Source organism: Amorphotheca resinae, assembly GCF_003019875.1.
Source record: "Amorphotheca resinae ATCC 22711 unplaced genomic scaffold M430scaffold_7, whole genome shotgun sequence".
Taxonomy (NCBI): Eukaryota; Fungi; Ascomycota; class Leotiomycetes; order Helotiales; family Amorphothecaceae; genus Amorphotheca; species Amorphotheca resinae.
This window is the reverse complement of record NW_020194477.1, coordinates 293,603-311,738: the sequence shown is the minus strand read 5'-3', so window position 1 is coordinate 311,738 and position 18,136 is coordinate 293,603. Positions and strand designations below refer to the sequence as shown.

Here is an 18,136-nt window from a genome sequence, read left to right as displayed (position 1 = left end):
ACAACGCGGATCTCTGAAACACACCTACAGCAGTAATTCAACCTGTCTGAAATGTGTAGATCACTATCATGTGCCTCGAGACACTCTTCACAGTCGTACTCACTTTCATACAGACCTGTGCGCGGGGGGGATTCGGACAGAGCCAATCAACAAACACTAGGTAATAAGAGGTAGTAGCATAGGGTCTAAATCTTTGATTGATTCCTCCACATTACCATTCCCTCCATAGGCAAGATAGATCACACTACTCACATTCCATCTCCCGCGTGTAAAAACCTTTTGAAATGAGAAAATCCTTGTTCGTTGGATCGTAAAGCTACACCACAAAGCCTTCCGCCTATCTTCCTCTTCTTCCAACCGCAAAAGCTTTCTTCACCAACTAAATATAAAGCCTCTGATCAGATCATCTACCAAAAATAGCGGCACGAGATCTCCAGTGATACAGGAGGGGGTATGATGGCATTGTCCAACGCCGAGACGAAAATTTATGACAAGGAGAATGTATGCGTCGTCGCTCTAGATCAGCCGCTGCTGCTATGATGTGGTAATGTACAGTTAGGGGAAGCAAGATCATGAACGTGTGATGGATGACTTGAGACTCGACGCCTGGACTGGTAGATGTCGATCAGTTCCAGCCGAGAGAGTTCTCCGCCATCATCGGTGCTGAGATGAGTTGGGTCCGTGCCGAGTTGCCCGCGCTCCGTCCGCTTCCCCTGCTGTATCTGTCGTGGGCGGCTTCGCCTGGGGATGTACGACCACCAGCCATGAAGGCATTCGAACCACCTGGCAGTGCTGGGCTTCCCGATTGCATCATCTCAGATGGATTCAAGAGTGAGCTTGTCCGGCGGTGGCTCTGTCTGCGTCTCTTGTACCTTCGCGCAATGAAGAACATGGCGGCACCATAAGCAGCTGCGGCCCCGACAACACCGGTTGCGATCCCAGCAGTGGATTTGACCGTGGATGAACTGGGTTTTTGAGCTGCCTCATTGAAGGGACCGTTATCAGTGGGGGCACTGGTGGTAGCAGCCTTGTTACCCCCGGTCCCCGTGGCTTCGGAGCCCGTGAGCGTCGAGCCGGGCGTGAGCGGGATGGCAGGGTTGATGTAGTTCATCAGGGTGTTGACAGGGGTCGAGGGGTTGTGGTAAATCGGGGCCGTGGGGACGTGTAGATCCAAGGCAAGAGTGTTGACCATGTTTTCAGGGATGTATACATAGGCGAGAGTCGTAATATAGCCCAAGGTCTGTGTTGTGTCTAGTGGAACCAGGCTTTGTACCACGACTTGCTGCTGCTGCAGTCCCAACCCATCTGCAAGTCCGATGGGAAGCCACTGGAAGATCTGGGCCAATGACATTGCATGCGCGACGATAAATTGGTAGTTCAACGGGTAGAGGAAACCGATTTGGATCATGGTGGAGCTCTCCGGCTGCGCGGCAGTTCCGTTAGGATTCGATATGAAACCCGGCATCGGAGCTTCAGTCGGGTTTGAAGAGGGCACAGATCCGGGGAGGATCGTTGACGATGATGCAACAATAATTGTCTGTGGAAGCCACGTCGAGGCAGAGTCCGTACCAGTGGGGAGGATGGTCTGGGGAGCTTGAGAAGGCGGCTCTGTCGTTGTTGGTACCGTTGTCGATGGCGCTGCCGTGGTTGGCGGTGTTGTCGTCGGTGTAGATACGACGGTGGAGGACGGGGTCGATACCACGCTTGACGTAGGTTCCAGCGAAGGACGAGTAATTATTGCCGTGCCATTCGTGGGAATTGTTCCCGTCTCAGAAACATGTGTTGGAGTACCCGTTGGAGATCCACTAGTTGGCGTGATCAAAGATGCTAATGGGGTTGAGGGCGTACCAGATGTCTCAATGGCAGTGGCGTTCGAGGCTGCTCCTGTCCCAGTGGGCGAAAATGGCGCGGTTCCAGTAGCATTGCTCGAGATACTCGAGAGGAGCCCCGTGGCAGAGGCCGAGGTAAGGCTGTCCCATGCTGAGGTAATTAGAGCAGTAGAATTTGATTCAGTAGCAGTGGGTGTAGAGAGAGGAGTAGAACTGGGGGTGCCGGATTCAAGAATGCTGGAAAGCATGCCGCCTAGTCCAGTGTAGGTGGATGAGGCGGAAGCAGACGGAGAGGCAGCCGGGGAAGATGTGGGGGAGACGAGAACTCCCGTAGAAGCAGCTCCAGATATACCATCTGTAGGCGAAGGTGTAGGCGTGGAAGCGCCTGTTATTGAGGCCAGCCACGAGGAAAAGGCATCAGTCGGTGTTGCACTTGATGCGGCCGCCGAACCTGCACTGGAGGCCGTGCCGTTCGTGGCTGGTGTGCTCAACGCGGTAGAGGAATCGGTCGAGGACGGTGAGAGGATGCCGAGAAGACCGGAGAGCAAGCCAGAACTCGATGGGGTAGAGGAAGCCGCAGCTGTGGGCGAGACAGCCGGGGACGAGACAGCTGCGGACGAAGGTGTAGCTGTTGATGTCGTGCCCGCAGTACCTGGGCCTGTCAGCCCCCCGAGCAGATTGCCCAGTAGATTGCCGCCGGTGGTCGAGCTCGCCACTGCCGATGGGCTCGAACTCGTCACAACTCCTCCTGGTCCAAAGGTGATGCCGGTTCCCGAGGAGGCAGCGGGGGAGGAAGACGGGCTGCTGCTCTCACTCGAAAGAGCAGTTGTCGGGGTGGGTTGGACGATCGTGGCTGGGATCCCTCCTGTCGAACCGATCCCTGGGATGATATCGGTGAGGATGCCAAGTGGATCGGTATTGCCCTTCGTTGTCTTCACTGATGCCACAGCGGTTGCAATGGTATTCGATCCCACCACAGTCGTCTCGGAAATAATAACGGTCGTTACCCCATCGCTGTTCGCTGCGGCTCCTGACCCGGTGCCAGTCGAACCCGGAGAAGTAAGGTCACCCAAGAGATCCGAAAGGCTATCGCGCTTGGTCGAATGCGAACTGAGGTCCTCTGAAGTTGGCAGAACCGCAGGTGTAGTTATCGTCGAGTTCGTGTATAGCTGGCGCTTGATGTGACGAGGGAAGTAGAACTTGGGTCTTTCTTGAGCACTTGCGACGGAGGAGAGCGCAGCGACCGAGGCCACGAGTACGGAAGAGGAGCGCATATTGGCAGGTGTCGTCGGTCGTATGCGATTGTATTTAGGGAGAAAAGAAGAATAAAGCTTTGGCTAATGGCTGAAGGATCTGCTCAGGAGTCAGCGGTCGCGGACGATTGCGTACCTGCCAGGGAGGACTGACTGTCAGGGATAATTGGATGAACGAGTGTACTTGACAAAAGATGTCAACGAGTGAGTCTGTGGGCAATGCGCAGTCAGTATTCGGACTTGATGTTCGTTCCTCGTGTTCGCATGAATGATGCTCAGGATCTTCCTCCCCAACAACGGATCGCAGCCGCATCGACCCGATCGCGACGAGCAATGGCCAGAGCAGTGGCAGACAGGCAGCAGAACGGCGTCGCACGGTGAATTCGACTCACTTTCTGAGATATTAAAATATGGTCCGTAGAACGGGGTAAAGAGCGGGCTCAAAAGAGTGTCGTGACGAAAAGTCGTCGGGGGGGCGGGAGGCAGTTGATCACCACTTCGTATCGATCCTGATCATCAACGAGCGACCATTATACAAGAGCCTCCGGAGGCTCTCACAACTGGGTGCTGTACAATGTGCGAAATGAAGGGTTTGTGCGAGCAGAGGAGGGGGGAGGGAGGAGGGAGGAGGGAGTAGGGCGATGGGGGAGGATGGGGGAGGAGAGATGAGCGACGGCAGCGTAGCAGTAGCGTGGGCAGAGGGCGGGTCCGGTGGGCGCAGTGCTTGTTGTCTAAGATCTCTAAGGGACGGGCAAATTGGCAGTACAGGAACCTACACAGAGCTACTCGGTGCCGTAGTAGAGCGTACTCGGTAGACCGTAGGCCGTAGACGGTCGAGTGGTCGTAGTCCGTAGCAGGCAAAGCAGTATACCTTAGTATAGTATACTGTATTACCTTACCTACCTTACCCGGTGCAGGACTGGCATGCGTGTTGGAATGGAAGGTTGGAATGGAAGTGGACACTCATTAGCGGGCGGGGCCAATCAGCGTGGCGCCAGTCTCCCTTCGCTTGGCGTCCTCTCGCCCTGGCACGCCAGACATCATCTTGCCGCATTCGAGCGATATGCCCGAGACCCTCACATTCCCCCCCCTTTCCCCCCCTTGCCCACCCGCCACAGGGGCACGGGAAGACGAGCACGAGCCGTGGCCGCCCATTCGCCGTCGAGCCGAGAGCCGGGCTTAGCCTCGCCGTGTGGCTGGCCATTGGCGGGAGGGGGCTAAGCGGACCAATGGCAGGGCGGTCATTTTTGGTGGCGTGTTTAGAGCCGAGCCCTGGGTTTGGACAGCGCACTCCGTAATATCGCTTAATGCTCCTCAGTGCATCACCATGAGAGGCCGGTCTAGAGTCTGACTGTCTGACTCTGCCGAGCTTTACATTCTGGTGTAACTGGGTTGTCCTGTACGAGGACTCTCCCTCTGTGAGAACCATCAACACCAACGTCAGCCGCACGCGTGCTCACACAGAGTCAGGCTCAGACAGTTGTCGTATGAATGGCCTCACTCAGGTAAGGTAGAGAGGCGGCATAGAAAGGTCGGTCGGCTACGGTACAGAGTATGCCAATATGCACGTACTCATATCCCGACGCGATGCCTGACTGATGGCTGGCTGACACCTGAAGAGGACGTCCCCGCGATGCCCAAGATGACAGACACCTCATGCCAATAATACGGTATGTGATATAGCACGATCTCATGATGCATTATTGCCAGCTTGTCCAGGAGCACACCACAGGTCTTCATGTTCAGCCTTCTCTCGATCGATCGATCAATCATGGCCACCGCAGATGTTATTCTTAGTCGAGCAAGTCTTCACGCTTCTCTCCTAGCGCCGGCTGCCCTGAATCTAGTTGCCTTAGTCACCCTCGGAGGCTCGGAGCCAACCTTACCTTCCTTAGTCACCATTGCCGGCCTCAGGCTGCCGCGCTATGTAACCCGCCCCAGGACCCCTCGCCCGTGAACAGCGACTACTGCGGACATCAATACTGAAAACACCACGATATAATGAGGATCTGCTGTTCCTATCTGCTGATCAACAACAGTCCTCTGCATTGTCTGCAACAACCCTTCTGCGGGCAGAGCCGAGTACCTCAGGACTCAGGACTCAGGAGTCGACACGAAGATTCTACCGTAAATTGCCAACAGGCCGCCCGCTCTCGAGAAGACTCGGCGCCAAGGCCAGAAGGACGGATGCTGAGACCCAGGTCCGAGACTCCTAACTTCCAACACACTCAATAACTTCATCTTCCATGTTTGGACGCTCATATTGAAACACCTCTCAGATCATCCTCACAGCTGCCCAAATACCATAGCCCCATGCACTCCACGGCGGATACGCACATACCTCTGTATGTACCGAACTCTGTAGGTGCGCGCCTGGACTCCCCCAGAACGACAAGATACGAACTCAAGATCTTCACTGCTTCTGCTCGTGCTTCACGGTCCACCCGCACATTGCGCGCTCTCACAGCGAAGCTGCTGCGAACCAGCGACACATCGCCGCCCGGATCCATCTCCCACCAGATAAGCTTTCCGGGCGCGTACTGTAGCACACGGGTTTCACGTCACTATCCAAACATCATCTGCCTCTCTTCTCTTTTTCTCCCTTACCATCCATCCATTCATCATCAATAATGCTTGTCCTACCTCAGCATTTGTTTCTCAGACTCCATCTTGTCTACATCTCTCTCACAAACCCTCACCTACAGAGTCCAGACTGCTGGACTGACTCGATCCCCCATCGCCCTGTTCGTTTCACGCTGTGCGCTTTCTGGCACGCTCCTCCGACGCATGCAAGGTTCCTGCGTTGATCCCCCCTCGACCACCGAGGGTTAAACGTATAAAAGAGAAATATCGGCCTTGGCCGCCGTGATCCGGGAAATTATCATATTACTGCACACACTGGCTCTTCTTGGCCGCGAAGGCCAAGATCCGAATCACATGACCCCGGTCAGGACGGGATTCTGGAGCGGTGCATGAATTCGTAGAATGTTTCAATTTTCATGTGCGTTTTTCTCACCGGGCGGGGGTTTTCTAGGACAATTTCCCCCTTTTACATTCTTAGTTTTTCTTTTCGTGAAAGGTTTCGCATTCTTTCTCATGATAAGTAGGTGCATACCCTACATACTACTTCGTAATGTCTCTTCTTTCTATACAGAGTACCACGTGCTTCCTTATTAAAGGTCTCAGCTAGGTAGGTGCTCAGGATCACTCATTAATATCACTCATCTACAAGTTTTAAACTGTGCCTACGTGCTATTATTTGAAGTATCTATCTATATAGGTGCGTATGCGCGTAGGTACATACCTATATGTGTGTATATCATCTTCCTTCATTCATCTCCTACCCATCTTCATCCCCACTCCAATGCACACTTTTAAAAACTTCCAAGGAACTTTTACATAAACGAACGACTGAATAAACATCAATCAACCAATCAATCAATTTTGTTCATTTCGAGTATGATTTGATTTGTCTTAACCGCCTCTATATATTCATAAAAGAGTAGGAGTTCTTACTCCCCCCCCCCCTTTCCCCTTTTTTAGATATATCAAGAGCAAGAAGGAGAGAGGTGATAGATAAGATAGTATAGATAAGATAGTAAAAACAGCAATCTACCTACCCTACCTATGACTTCTACATTAAATCAAGGATGTTTATAAAGCAAGAAGGAGACTTCAAAGTCGGTTTTTCTTTTTTTTCTTTTTTCCTTTCGGGTTTTGATTTTGGTGAGGGAGATGGGATGGGAGATGGGAGATGGGAGATGGGAGATGGTGCCTTCAAGGGGTCTTGGATTAGGAGGGGGAGGGGAGGATGGTTAGGACGAGGTAAAGAGGTGATTTTTGAGTCAACCTCCAATCTTCCAACCTCCCTTTCTACAGCAGGCAAAACTCTTGAATGATGGGAGGTTGGTGGGTGGGTGGAATTTGGGGGCCCCCGGGGGGGGGGGGGGGGGGGGGAATAGAGGTAGTTGTTCGCTTTGTTGAATTCTTTACTTTACTTTACTTTACTTTATCTATTAATCCATCCATCCATCCACCTACCTACCTTGGAGGTTGTGGGTAGGGAGGTGGAGATCAGATAAGAGGGAAGAGGAGATGTTCAATTGGTATAAAACCAAAGCCCCGTTACTTCGCTCGCTCTTCATCTCAAATCTAAGGGAAGGCCACGTATATTTCATTCATTCATTGATATCCTTCTCGTAATTTTTGGTCCAATTCGTCAAGGATTTATAAAGATTGCCTGCCGAGTGCTTGCTTTTATTTGGATGGGATGAAGAAGAAGAAGAAGAAGAAGAAGAAGCTTTTCTTTTTTATTGAATAAGAGGAGAGAAGGAAGGTTTCGGCTTCGAGAACTAGGTAGGTACCTTACATAGGTACCTTACATAGCTGGTTCACAAGACAAGAATACAGATTCCCTTTGATCTTACGAAAGCAGAAAAAAAAACCGTCTTCTGTTCTCAAGTCAATAGATTCGACAAGACCAGTCGACTGTGGAAGCCGGATACATCATACAGCAAATAGAACAAAGGGAAAAAAAAGAAGATCGAGGAACTCATGAAACATGTGAATGAAGAGAACCCAGTAGTACTATGCTAGGAACGATTCTTCACTAACCTTGCTGCCTGATATATCCTCCTCGGCCACCCCCTAGGAGTGAGTGAAGTCTCGAAATGGAAATAGGTAGAGTTGCCGACGACGGCTGGCATATCGCATGACATGAGGTCAGCATCGCATCGCATCTAAGTAAGAGGGGAAGCTTATACCAGCGCACCGTCGCAGACCGACCCAACGGCGCCAGGGACCGATAATACCTAATCGCGATTATCTAGAGATGTTCTCCTATGATGATGAATCAAAATTGCGCAAGCCCACGCGACAGAAAGCTGCAGAATATCACGTGATACAATTTCAATGCACCCCGCTTGAGATGCATTTGAGGCCGACAGGCATCGCGGCCAAGACTAACGAGAACATGAATGATAATATCAAACGAGAACAGGAAACTTGCAGAATCATAAAGTGCGGTCGGTGTCCAGAGGGCGGAGATAGGGCAGAAGTCTCTTCTCCACGATCCTGTCAAGAATTTGTCGATTGATAATTCTTGCTGGACACTGGACACTGCCCAGGTACGACGACGCTTTTGGAGAGACGAGAAATCTTGCCGATCGAGCTTAATTTGGCCGTCAGATCGATCAATCAATGTGAGATAAGATAGGTAGGTATCTGTCGGACTTGTACAATTGCGACGAACGACAAGGCACGGCACCGCCACTCTACCTTGTCGCTAGGTAAGCTGTCAGATTCCAGAGCTACTAAATTCAGGTATTGGGGGAATCGAGATTGAAGGATTTTGTAAAAGAAAAAAACCACCTTGCGCCTCTTGCGCCGCCTCTCTATATTTGGTTGTTTATGTTGAAGAAGGATTTCGTAAAACATCTTGCGCCTCTCATACCGAAGGTACCTAAGGTAGATGACCTTTTTATATATCTTCAAATTTTTAAGAGTATAAGTACTTACCCAAGGTACTCTCTTATTGCAACAATCACATCAATCGCATCAATCGCAAGAATCGCAGCAATCGCAACAAAGCAGCAGCAGCAGCAGCAGCAATAACAAACAAGTACCACTCTCACTTCCTTGCAAAAATGCAATTCGCTCTGTTTATCTCTTTCCTTACTGTTGCCAGCAGCCTGTTTATGGGCGCTGCCGCTTCTTCTCCGTTTACATCTGGCGTATGTCTTATTCTCATCCCTTTTAACATTTAATTAGTTTTAACGTTTCTTGTATAGAGATGTGACCGTGGGCATTGCGCTTTAATACTCGACGGCGAGTTGATACACACCGAGTGTCAATCAGGCTCTGTATAGCTCCCCTAACTAAAGTCATAGATTAGGTAGTCTGGCTAACATGTTACCATAGTGCGCTCGCGGTGGCACCTGTTACCTTTCTTCAAAAGGCCATGTGTTGTGTCCTTCGCGTTAAGCCACACGTCATAGAAGGATGTGACAGTTCGAAATACAGATTGTGATATATACCTACCTACCCACCTAGTAGGTAAACCAGCGAAAGGAGAGGAAAGGCTTGGACACAAAATACAGTAAATAGATTTTGATGTCGAGAAAGGTCAGGCGCCGGCGCCGCACCTTACGCAAGCCCACATGTATTTAGCATCAGAGATCACAAGAGAGTGGAGATATCAAGCACAAGCTTTACAGCCATCAAGTCCATTGATTGAGTGAGATCGGTGCCATCACAAAAAGCAAGCGCGAGGTGCTGTAATCGCTCGGTTATGTGATTGAAGGTACTAGGTGGATACCTCGTGTTAGCCCTTATGAGCCGGAAGGGTGTGATGCTCGAGTATAGGGTAGGTTGGGGCATAAAGAAGAGAGTTGTACGGGTGACGTGCTGGGTCGGCATGTTGAGCGCAGTGAGGGTGTGAGAGTGAGGCTCCCAGATTCCCAGGGCAAAGGTATATATTCCCGGATTCCCAGAGGTACAAAAGAGGGGGGAGGGGGGTTTAAGGGTAGTCTAAGGAGCCGAAGTCTGGTGGCACATGCAGGCTGGATTGATAGAGGGCCCGCCAGAGCGTCATCGCGTTATCTACTGCGTACAGTAGTCATAAGTCAAATCTCCTGCACTTACAGGAGCAGTATTCTGACTCTTGAGTAGAATCGTGAGAGTCAGTCCCCTCCCCGTTCGTACCGAGAGAATACAAAGCTCTGTGCTTGTACATCGTGGCATGGTAGGAACGCTGCAGAAAGCACCCCGCGGCCAAGGATGAGATGGCCCCGGATAGCCCGTCGTCTCGTGGGGGTGCGACGCGCCTATGGACTACTCCGCAGATTAGTTACATGGCATGTACATACTACATTGTAGTAATATATTGTAGTAATCATGGTGCTTGGGACGTGGGATGCCACAGCGGGCTGCTGGTACCTCAAACTGCTGCCATAGAAGAGCTGGAGCCGACATCATCGCTTCGGGCGAAAAGCTGGCGATCTTCCCTTTCCTTCAGATGCTATGCAGAACATGTATGAGGTAGGAGGACCGGACCGTGACCGCAGCCGTCTCCATATTTGGTGCCGGAGTGTGCAATATAGGTAGGTAGTACAGAATGGCTGTCAATTGCCATGCTGCGCTTGATTTCAGAATGCTGACAGGTCCGCAGAATCCCTCCAGACTTGACTGTCTGTTCCCGGCCGGGTTATTGTTGTGTGCAAGGCCCGTCCGACTGCCTCTTTGTTGAGTTGACGGTTGACGGTTGACCTCTACACAGCGAGTCACTCACCGCATAGTTCTGAATATAACTTGCCATTTGTCTGCGGGGATCGACGAAACAGTGCATGGAACCATGCTAAGTGAAGCCTTGTGGAAGCCGTCATAGCAGGAACCGGCGTGGTCGATCAGAGGGACGGAGCCCGGTAGTGGATCTACCTCCGCACATATACTCTCTTTGAAGCTTGATGCTCGACATCTGTGTTCTCTGCCTACACCGAGATAGGCTGCTGGGTGGGTGGCTGGCCTTGCGCTGGCAAGGTTGAATGCGGACTGTCTGGCTCTGCCCTTCTCTTCTTCACTGCCTCCTTTTGCCGCCGCTTATCAAGCAGGCATATTCTTCTGATGCAGAATGCTTGCTATTCCTGGTATTTGGGCGTCCAGCCGGAGGCCTGGGGTGGCCGTCAAATTCGATCGATCGATTTTCGAGGGACGTCCTGCCGCTTGTACATGTACATGTACATGTACATGGGATGGGATGATGGTGATACCGTGAGTCCCCGAATATCCATGAATCCATGAATTCATGGTGTGGGATGAGCAGCTCGACTCGAGCGCCCCCCGCCCCACCATGAGATGATGCTCGCGCGCCCGGGGTCCCAATCCGCGCCAGTAAACGGGCCACTGAGCTGGGAGGTACAGTAGTGACTACAGCATCTGGTCCCGTACTGTGCCAAACCAGACAATTCTAAGTGAATCCACGCTGCCCGCTGCTGACTGACTGCTTGCTCCGAGTTTGCGCATACCTAGCCCCTCACATAAAGACCTCCCCCCTCGCTCTTTTTCGCGCCAACCCGATGTTCTCCTTCTCCAATTCCCTCCGAGCCGCCACCAGAAGACTCCCCCACTCTGCACAACTCCCCGCAACCCGCTATTTCTCCATTACAGCAGCAACAATGGGTGTGACCAAGACCATTCTCAAGGAGGGCAGCGGCCCCGTCCCCAAGGTCGGCGACCGCGTTACCATTGAGTACACCGGCTACCTCAAGGATGCCTCCAAGCCCGACCAGAAGGGAAAGCAGTAGGTTCTCCCCCGAGTGTTTCTTCTGTAGATCGTGGCTTTCGGATTCTGACTTGGGGCTTCTGCTAGATTCGACTCCTCTGTCGGCCGCGGGGCCTTTGTCTGCTCCATTGGCGTTGGTCAGGTCATCAAAGGTACCCTTCGCCCCAAACCATGAGCAACTCCAGCCTGGATCGATCATTGACCGCAGCATACAACAGGTTGGGATGAGGGAGTGACCACCATGAAGGTTGGCGAGAAGTCTACCTTGGACATCACCAGGTAAGCTTCCTTCTGCTCGAACAGGCCATGTAGAAATATACTGACATCATCGAAGCGACTACGGATACGGTGCACGGTAAGATCTCGACCCTTCAATCGCGGCATCCCCATTGTTGGGCTACAAAGCACGAGGGCATTTTGGAAGCTGTTTTCAAATATATGAGCGCAAAAGTAGAAAGGCAGCACACTGACATCTTCACTTATAGTGGATTCCCGGGCCACATCCCACCCAACGCCGACCTTCTCTTGTAAGTCCCCTGCGGTTCGCCTCTTTACATACACAGCAGCCACTGATATTCTTTCAGCGATGTCGAACTCCAAAAGATCAACTAAACGATCCGGTCTTGGGTTCTTCGTCCCTCTATACGTTGATTTCCACTTTAGATAGCTCAGGTTAGGACTAAAATTTGGGAATGGGAAGGGAGTCACTACCAATAAAAGGAAATGCTGATTCTCCCTCCATTGTGCTGAGTCTCAAGTGGTTTCTATCTGCAAGCACTGTGCATACCTAGACTACCCTGTTGTCCCACAAGCGGCACGACGTCATCTAGCGGCTTGTTTGACAGCTGTGGGAACGACCCTTAAGTCGTAGAACAGTCCTGGATCAGAGAGCTGTCTATGATGTATTATTCCCATTGGGTTTTGGAATCTTGCTCCTGGTTTGAGAGTGTGAAAATCTGTTGTCTTGACGACTCTGATCTCACTCCGAAGATTACCCGGAGTGCAATCGCCACAGCTGCCCCTCTTCCAGCCCTACCTAGCTTGTATGCCAGGCACGTGTAGCAACAGCACGTTCTTGTGTCATTTAAGGTACCTATGTAGAGCTCTGTAGATTCTGTAAATTCTGTAGCGTAATCTGATTCGTCATTTAAGGTGTCTTGAGCTGTGACTAGGTAGATTGTAAGCACCCCTCTCTGTTGCAGTTGTTGATTTCAAATATGTCACGTCAATAGTTGTCACGTGCTCAGATGGCTCGGTTCCTCCACTAGAGGCTTCGATCTGTAACTGCGAGGCTCATTCAGCCAGGCTACCTTCCCGCCTTCTGATAACTCTCACTCTCTTCTTTAAATTTAAGACCCAAAGGCGTATTTGAACCTTCTTCATCTCACCTTTGACCACCAGCCATTCCTATCGTTTTAGCGTACGAGATAACCAAGGCGGTGTTGCGATCTGGTACTCATACAGACCAGAACAACACACTCTTGGGCTCTGAACAGACGTCACAATTCCTGCGCAGGTGACTACGAACGGAGAAGGCAAGCTGGGGAAGCGCAAGTTGTCCGACGCAGATTCTTCTCAACCGCAGAAGAAAACTATGACGGTGAGTAAACAGCCCCCCTCCTCGGCAGAACAGCTATCATACGAGCTTCGAACTACCACATGATGAAGAACTATACATCACGAAGCCGGCACAACCTCTTCTATGTACATACTGACGTCTAGATTGCTTAGGGCACGAACGCTGTCAACATGGAGACCGAAATGCAGGTCGACGAGTCGGTGGTGGGCAAGAACGACATCGACGAATCTCTCTACAGCAGACAGCTCTATGTCCTTGGTCATGAAGCTATGAAGCGCATGATTGCCTCTAATGTGCTTATTGTTGGAATGAAGGGACTTGGAGTTGAGATAGCAAAGAACATCGCACTCGCTGGAGTCAAGAGTCTCACTCTCTACGACCCCGCCCCTACCCAGATATCTGACCTCTCCTCACAATTCTTCCTTCACGTCGAAGATGTCGGCAAGCCCAGAGCAGAAGTGACAGCGCCACGCGTTGCTGAGCTGAATGCTTACACTCCGGTCTCTGTGCATAAGTCAACAAGGTAAGGGCTGGTTATGGATCTGTCAGTTCCTAGCTAACCGATGCTCTCAGCCTTACATCAGACCTCTCTCAGTTCGATCGATACCAAGTCGTCGTCCTTACCAATACCCCACTCAAGGATCAAATCGTGATTGGTGACTATCTACACAAGAAGGGGATCTATCTCGTCGTAGCTGATACTTTTGGTCTGTTTGGGTCAATATTCTGCGACTTTGGGAAGCAATTCAAGATCCTCGATCCCACAGGAGAGACCCCAGTCAGTGGTATAGTTGCTGGTATCGATGAAGAAGGATTGGTCTCTGCCCTGGATGAGACAAGACACGGTCTCGAGGATGGCGACTATGTTACTTTTACCGAATTGGAGGGAATGGAGGCGCTGAACTCTGCAGAGCCCCGGAAGGTCACAGTGAAGGGACCATACACATTCTCTATCGGAGATGTTTCGCAACTCGGCCAATACAAGAGAGGTGGTATGTACACACAGGTCAAGATGCCAAAGGTGGTCGACTTCAAGACTCTGTCTGCTTCGTTGAAAGAACCAGAGTTCCTTATCTCCGACTACGCAAAATTCGACCGTCCTCAACAGCTCCACGTTGGATTCCAAACCCTGCATGCGTTTGCTGAGCAGCATGGCCGTCTTCCACGACCACATAATGAGCAGGATGCTCTAATTATAATCGGAGCGGCACAAGCCTTCGTAAAGCAGGAGGGGCTTGACGTTGAAATTGATGAGAAGCTCATACGAGAGCTTAGCTACCAGGCGCAGGGTGACCTGAGTCCGATGGCGGCTTTCTTCGGTGGTCTCGCCGCTCAAGAAGTCCTCAAAGCTGTCTCTGGGAAATTCCACCCAGTCCATCAATGGCTGTACTTTGACTCTCTGGAATCTCTTCCTTCTAACTTTAAAAGATCCGAGGAACTATGTGCTCCAACCAACAGCAGATACGATGGTCAGATCGCTGTTTTCGGCCGAGAATTCCAGGAGAAGATTGCAAATGCCAAGCAATTCTTGGTTGGCGCCGGTGCTATTGGTTGTGAGATGTTGAAGAACTGGGCCATGATTGGTCTTGCTACTGGACCCAACGGCAAGATTAGCGTGACTGATATGGATTCGATCGAGAAGAGCAATCTCAATCGCCAATTCCTTTTCAGACCTAAAGATGTCGGACAGCTGAAGAGCGAGTGTGCTGCTGCTGCAGTACAGGCGATGAATCCTGATCTCAAGGGCCACATTGTCACGATGCGGGATAGAGTTGGACAAGATACCGAGCACATCTTCAACGAGAAGTTTTGGAATGAGCTCGATGGTGTCACCAATGCTCTCGACAATGTCGATGCCCGAACATACGTTGATCGCCGTTGCGTGTTCTTCCGCAAACCTTTACTGGAGAGTGGTACCTTGGGAACGAAAGGAAACACTCAGGTCGTCATACCTTTTATGACCGAGTCCTACTCCAGTTCTCAAGACCCCCCTGAGCAATCCTTCCCGATGTGCACGTTGAGAAGCTTCCCCAACAAGATTGAGCACACCATTGCGTGGGCCAGAGAACTTTTCGAGTCATACTTCGTGAAGCCCGCAGAGACCGTCAACTTGTACCTAAGCCAACCTAATTATCTCGAGACTACCTTGAAGCAGGGTGGTAACGAAAAGGCAACTCTTGAGACGATTCGGGATTTCTTGGTCGAGGACAAGCCTCTCAGTGTTGAGGATTGCATCAAGTGGGCTCGTCTTCAATTCGAGAAGCAGTACAATAACGCGATCCAGCAGTTGCTGTATAACTTCCCCAAAGATTCAACAACCTCAAGTGGCACCCCTTTCTGGTCTGGACCTAAGCGTGCTCCTGATCCATTAAAATTCGACCCCCAAAACGAGTTTCATTGGAAATTCATCGTTGCTGGCACCAATCTTCATGCTTACAACTATGGCATCAACACGAAGGGCGCGGACGCAGCTACCATACAAAAAGTCCTGGATAACATGATCATTCCTGACTTCTCGCCTAATGCATCCGTCAAGATTCAAGCCGACGATAGCGAGCCCGTAAGTATGCCTCTATACGTATCTGAGATAAATACTAACAGTATCAGGATCCAAATGCAAACTCCTCCAATTTCGATGACAGCACCGAACTTCAAGAGATTATTAACAAGCTTCCATCTCCAAAGACGCTGGCCGGTTTCAAGCTCCAGCCTGTCGAGTTCGAAAAAGACGATGATACCAACTATCACATCGATTTCATTACGGCAGCAAGCAATTTGAGAGCGGAAAACTACAAGATTGAGCTTGCAGATAGACATAAGACCAAGTTCATTGCAGGCAAAATTATCCCCGCCATTGCTACGACCACAGCTCTTGTCACCGGGTTGGTTATCCTCGAACTCTACAAGGTCTTGGATGGCAAGAAAGACATTGAACAATACAAGAACGGCTTTGTCAACCTTGCATTGCCATTCTTTGGCTTCAGCGAGCCTATCAGTAGTGAGAAGGTTGTGTACAAGGGCAAGAACGGGGATGTGTCGCTCGACAAGTTATGGGATCGATTTGAAGTCGCAGACATCACGTTGCAAGAACTTATTGACCTCTTCGATGAGAAGGGACTGTCAATCACCATGTTGAGCTCCGGGGTCAGTCTTTTGTATGCCAGCTTCTTCCCACCCGCGAAGCTCGCAGATCGATATGGCCAAAAACTGAGCGAACTCGTCGCCTCTGTTTCAAAGAAGCCAATTCCAGCGCATCAAAAGAATGTTATTTTTGAGATTGTTGCGGAGGATACGACGGGAGAGGACGTTGAGGTTCCTTACATCATGATGAAGATGGCATAGATGAGGGATGATTACAAAATGATGACGGCAGGCTTGTCTTTTTATGGGGAACGCTTTGGGGTTTACGAGAACTAGACGGGAAACTCACTCGCGCAGTCTGAAGTTGCGAAGAGTAGTAAAATAGAAATATACTTTCTATGCCATGTGAATTTGATCCGCATCGTGCTCGAGGTTGATCAATCGATCCTTAGTAATGTCCTTGCAGGGGTTGGAATTTGAATAGCCTCGCGTCATCATTAGCAAGCACTCTAGCACCAATCGATAGCTTTAAGTTATGTACAGTAGAATCCCTTCTTGACCTTCAACAACACCATAAAACCTACGAAGCCCTCTGACTTGTTCATGCTTTCTCGAGTGCAGCATCTATCTGCGCAGCTCGGTGTATACCTGAAATCAAGCACTCGACTCTTCTCTTCAAATAACTCCGCAAAAATGGTGCGCGCTTCCCCGCGGTCCACAGCGGGGTAATAGCTAACATATTTATCGCAGGCCGCGGACAAGATCACGAACTGGGTAGCGCCCAACGACAAAACGGGCGAGTTCAAGAGAGGGCAATCACAATTCCGCAACTTCATCAAGAAAGGTGGCGAGTTTCCCCCAGAGAAAGGCCGATACCACCTCTATGTTTGTGACCCTCCCCCACCTTCACCCTCCCTGCTAACCTCTTCGAAAACAGGTCTCCTATGCCTGTCCCTGGGCACACCGTACGCTTATCGTGCGCCAACTCAAAGGCCTCGAGGATATCATACCATATACCAGTGTTCATTGGCATATGCAGGAGAAAGGTTGGCGATTCGCGACACCAGAGGATACAGATGCGCCGGGCGAGAACGTAACGCCGGACCCGGTGAACAAATTTACGCATCTGAGAGATATTTACTTCTCTGTGGATCCTGAGTATAAGGGGCGGTTCACGGTGCCGACGCTGTACGATGTTAAGCAGAAGAAGATTGTCAGCAATGAGAGCAGTGAGATTATTCGGATGTTCTACACTGAGGTCCGTTACTCTCTTTTCCCAGATGACATCCGAGGGGAACCATGACTGAGATTTTGAATAGTTTGATGATCTCCTCCCGGAGAAATACAAGAACGTCAACCTGTTCCCGGAGAACCTGCAGAAGCAAATCGAGGAAACGAACGAATGGACGTACAACGATATAAACAACGGGGTGTACCGCTCCGGATTCGCCACGACTCAAGAAGCCCACGAGAAGGCCGTGGTGCCCCTCTTCAAATCCCTCGACAGAATAGAGAAACATTTCGCGGAGTCGAAAGAGGGTCCGTATTACTACGGGAAGGAGATCACGGAGGCTGACATCAGGCTCTACCCCACGCTGATCCGATTTGACCCTGTTTACGTGCAGCATTTCAAGGTACATATATCTCCTTGTTTGAAGTCCAGTAGAAGTAAGCGCAATGCATGATGGCTAATTAAGGATTCCTACAGACGAATATCAGGGATATCCGCAGCGGATACCCGCATATCCATAAATGGCTAAGACACTTGTATTGGAATGTCCCAGCCTTCAAAGACACGACCGAGTTTACGCATATCATGCGGCATTATACCAAGAGCCACACCCAGGTAAGTCCCTAATCACCTCCCAGTCCGCATATGTATAGAAAACTAAGTTTCGCAGATCAACCCCTTCAGCATCACTCCCGTCGGTCCCCAACCCCCGATCCTGCGGGAGGACGAGGAAGTCCCGGCCGTAGCGTATGCGTTGGCGCAGAGAAACTCGAAGTAGGATGGCTGATCATGAGTTATGAGTCTGAATATGTAAATAAATTACGGGTTTCACGATCCATTGTTCCAGTTTTTTCAATTTACAGATAATGAATGAATGGCTCTGAA

At 50.6% G+C, this 18,136-nt stretch overlaps 5 protein-coding genes across 5 annotated transcripts; 4 read left to right on the top strand and 1 right to left on the bottom strand.

Moving 5' to 3' along the window:
• Positions 1–134: 134 nt before the first annotated feature.
• M430DRAFT_246132 (hypothetical protein) lies at positions 135–3,460 on the bottom strand. Its single transcript, XM_024865104.1, has 3 exons — positions 3,459–3,460; positions 3,237–3,292; positions 135–3,182 (listed from the first exon to the last, which is right to left on the bottom strand). Exon 3 carries the CDS (start codon positions 3,101–3,103, stop codon positions 626–628), a length of 2,478 nt encoding a protein of 825 aa, XP_024720094.1. The 5' UTR covers positions 3,104–3,182; positions 3,237–3,292; positions 3,459–3,460; the 3' UTR covers positions 135–625.
• Positions 3,461–4,853: 1,393 nt separating this feature from the next.
• On the top strand, positions 4,854–5,298 carry M430DRAFT_19565 (hypothetical protein; the record flags this gene model as incomplete). The annotated part of the gene is made up of 2 exons (XM_024864104.1): positions 4,854–5,009; positions 5,122–5,298. 2 exons carry the CDS (start codon positions 4,854–4,856, stop codon positions 5,296–5,298), a joined length of 333 nt encoding a protein of 110 aa, XP_024720093.1.
• Positions 5,299–11,042: 5,744 nt separating this feature from the next.
• On the top strand, positions 11,043–12,095 carry M430DRAFT_246038 (hypothetical protein). Its single transcript, XM_024865102.1, has 7 exons — positions 11,043–11,378; positions 11,448–11,512; positions 11,579–11,639; positions 11,695–11,715; positions 11,846–11,887; positions 11,945–11,987; positions 12,024–12,095. The coding sequence occupies exons 1-6, from the start codon at positions 11,155–11,157 to the stop codon at positions 11,970–11,972; spliced, it is 441 nt and encodes a 146-aa protein (XP_024720092.1). The 5' UTR covers positions 11,043–11,154; the 3' UTR covers positions 11,973–11,987; positions 12,024–12,095.
• A 572-nt stretch (positions 12,096–12,667) lies between these two features.
• M430DRAFT_140742 (hypothetical protein) lies at positions 12,668–16,296 on the top strand. Its single transcript, XM_024862679.1, has 4 exons — positions 12,668–12,960; positions 13,092–13,462; positions 13,513–15,499; positions 15,547–16,296. Exons 1-4 carry the CDS (start codon positions 12,955–12,957, stop codon positions 16,279–16,281), a joined length of 3,099 nt encoding a protein of 1,032 aa, XP_024720091.1. The 5' UTR covers positions 12,668–12,954; the 3' UTR covers positions 16,282–16,296.
• A 417-nt stretch (positions 16,297–16,713) lies between these two features.
• On the top strand, positions 16,714–18,029 carry M430DRAFT_28350 (hypothetical protein; the record flags this gene model as incomplete). The annotated part of the gene is made up of 6 exons (XM_024865777.1): positions 16,714–16,716; positions 16,771–16,905; positions 16,958–17,278; positions 17,340–17,654; positions 17,729–17,866; positions 17,922–18,029. 6 exons carry the CDS (start codon positions 16,714–16,716, stop codon positions 18,027–18,029), a joined length of 1,020 nt encoding a protein of 339 aa, XP_024720090.1.
• Between the last annotated feature and the right edge of the window lie 107 nt (positions 18,030–18,136).

What these genes read in the sequence shown, in the direction of transcription:
- M430DRAFT_140742 (XM_024862679.1), top strand. An exon ending in TCTGTGCATAAGTCAACAAG is followed by an intron (nt 13,463 to 13,512) that starts GTAAGGGCTGGT and finishes CGATGCTCTCAG; the next exon opens with CCTTACATCAGACCTCTCTC. An exon ending in AAGCCGACGATAGCGAGCCC is followed by an intron (nt 15,500 to 15,546) that starts GTAAGTATGCCT and finishes TAACAGTATCAG; the next exon opens with GATCCAAATGCAAACTCCTC.
- M430DRAFT_246038 (XM_024865102.1), top strand. Translation starts at nt 11,155, where the DNA reads ATGTTCTCCTTCTCCAATTCCCTCCGAGCCGCCACCAGAAGACTCCCC. An exon ending in CCCGACCAGAAGGGAAAGCA is followed by an intron (nt 11,379 to 11,447) that starts GTAGGTTCTCCC and finishes GGCTTCTGCTAG; the next exon opens with ATTCGACTCCTCTGTCGGCC. An exon ending in TCTACCTTGGACATCACCAG is followed by an intron (nt 11,640 to 11,694) that starts GTAAGCTTCCTT and finishes ACATCATCGAAG; the next exon opens with CGACTACGGATACGGTGCAC.
- M430DRAFT_246132 (XM_024865104.1), bottom strand. Translation starts at nt 3,103, where the DNA reads ATGCGCTCCTCTTCCGTACTCGTGGCCTCGGTCGCTGCGCTCTCCTCC.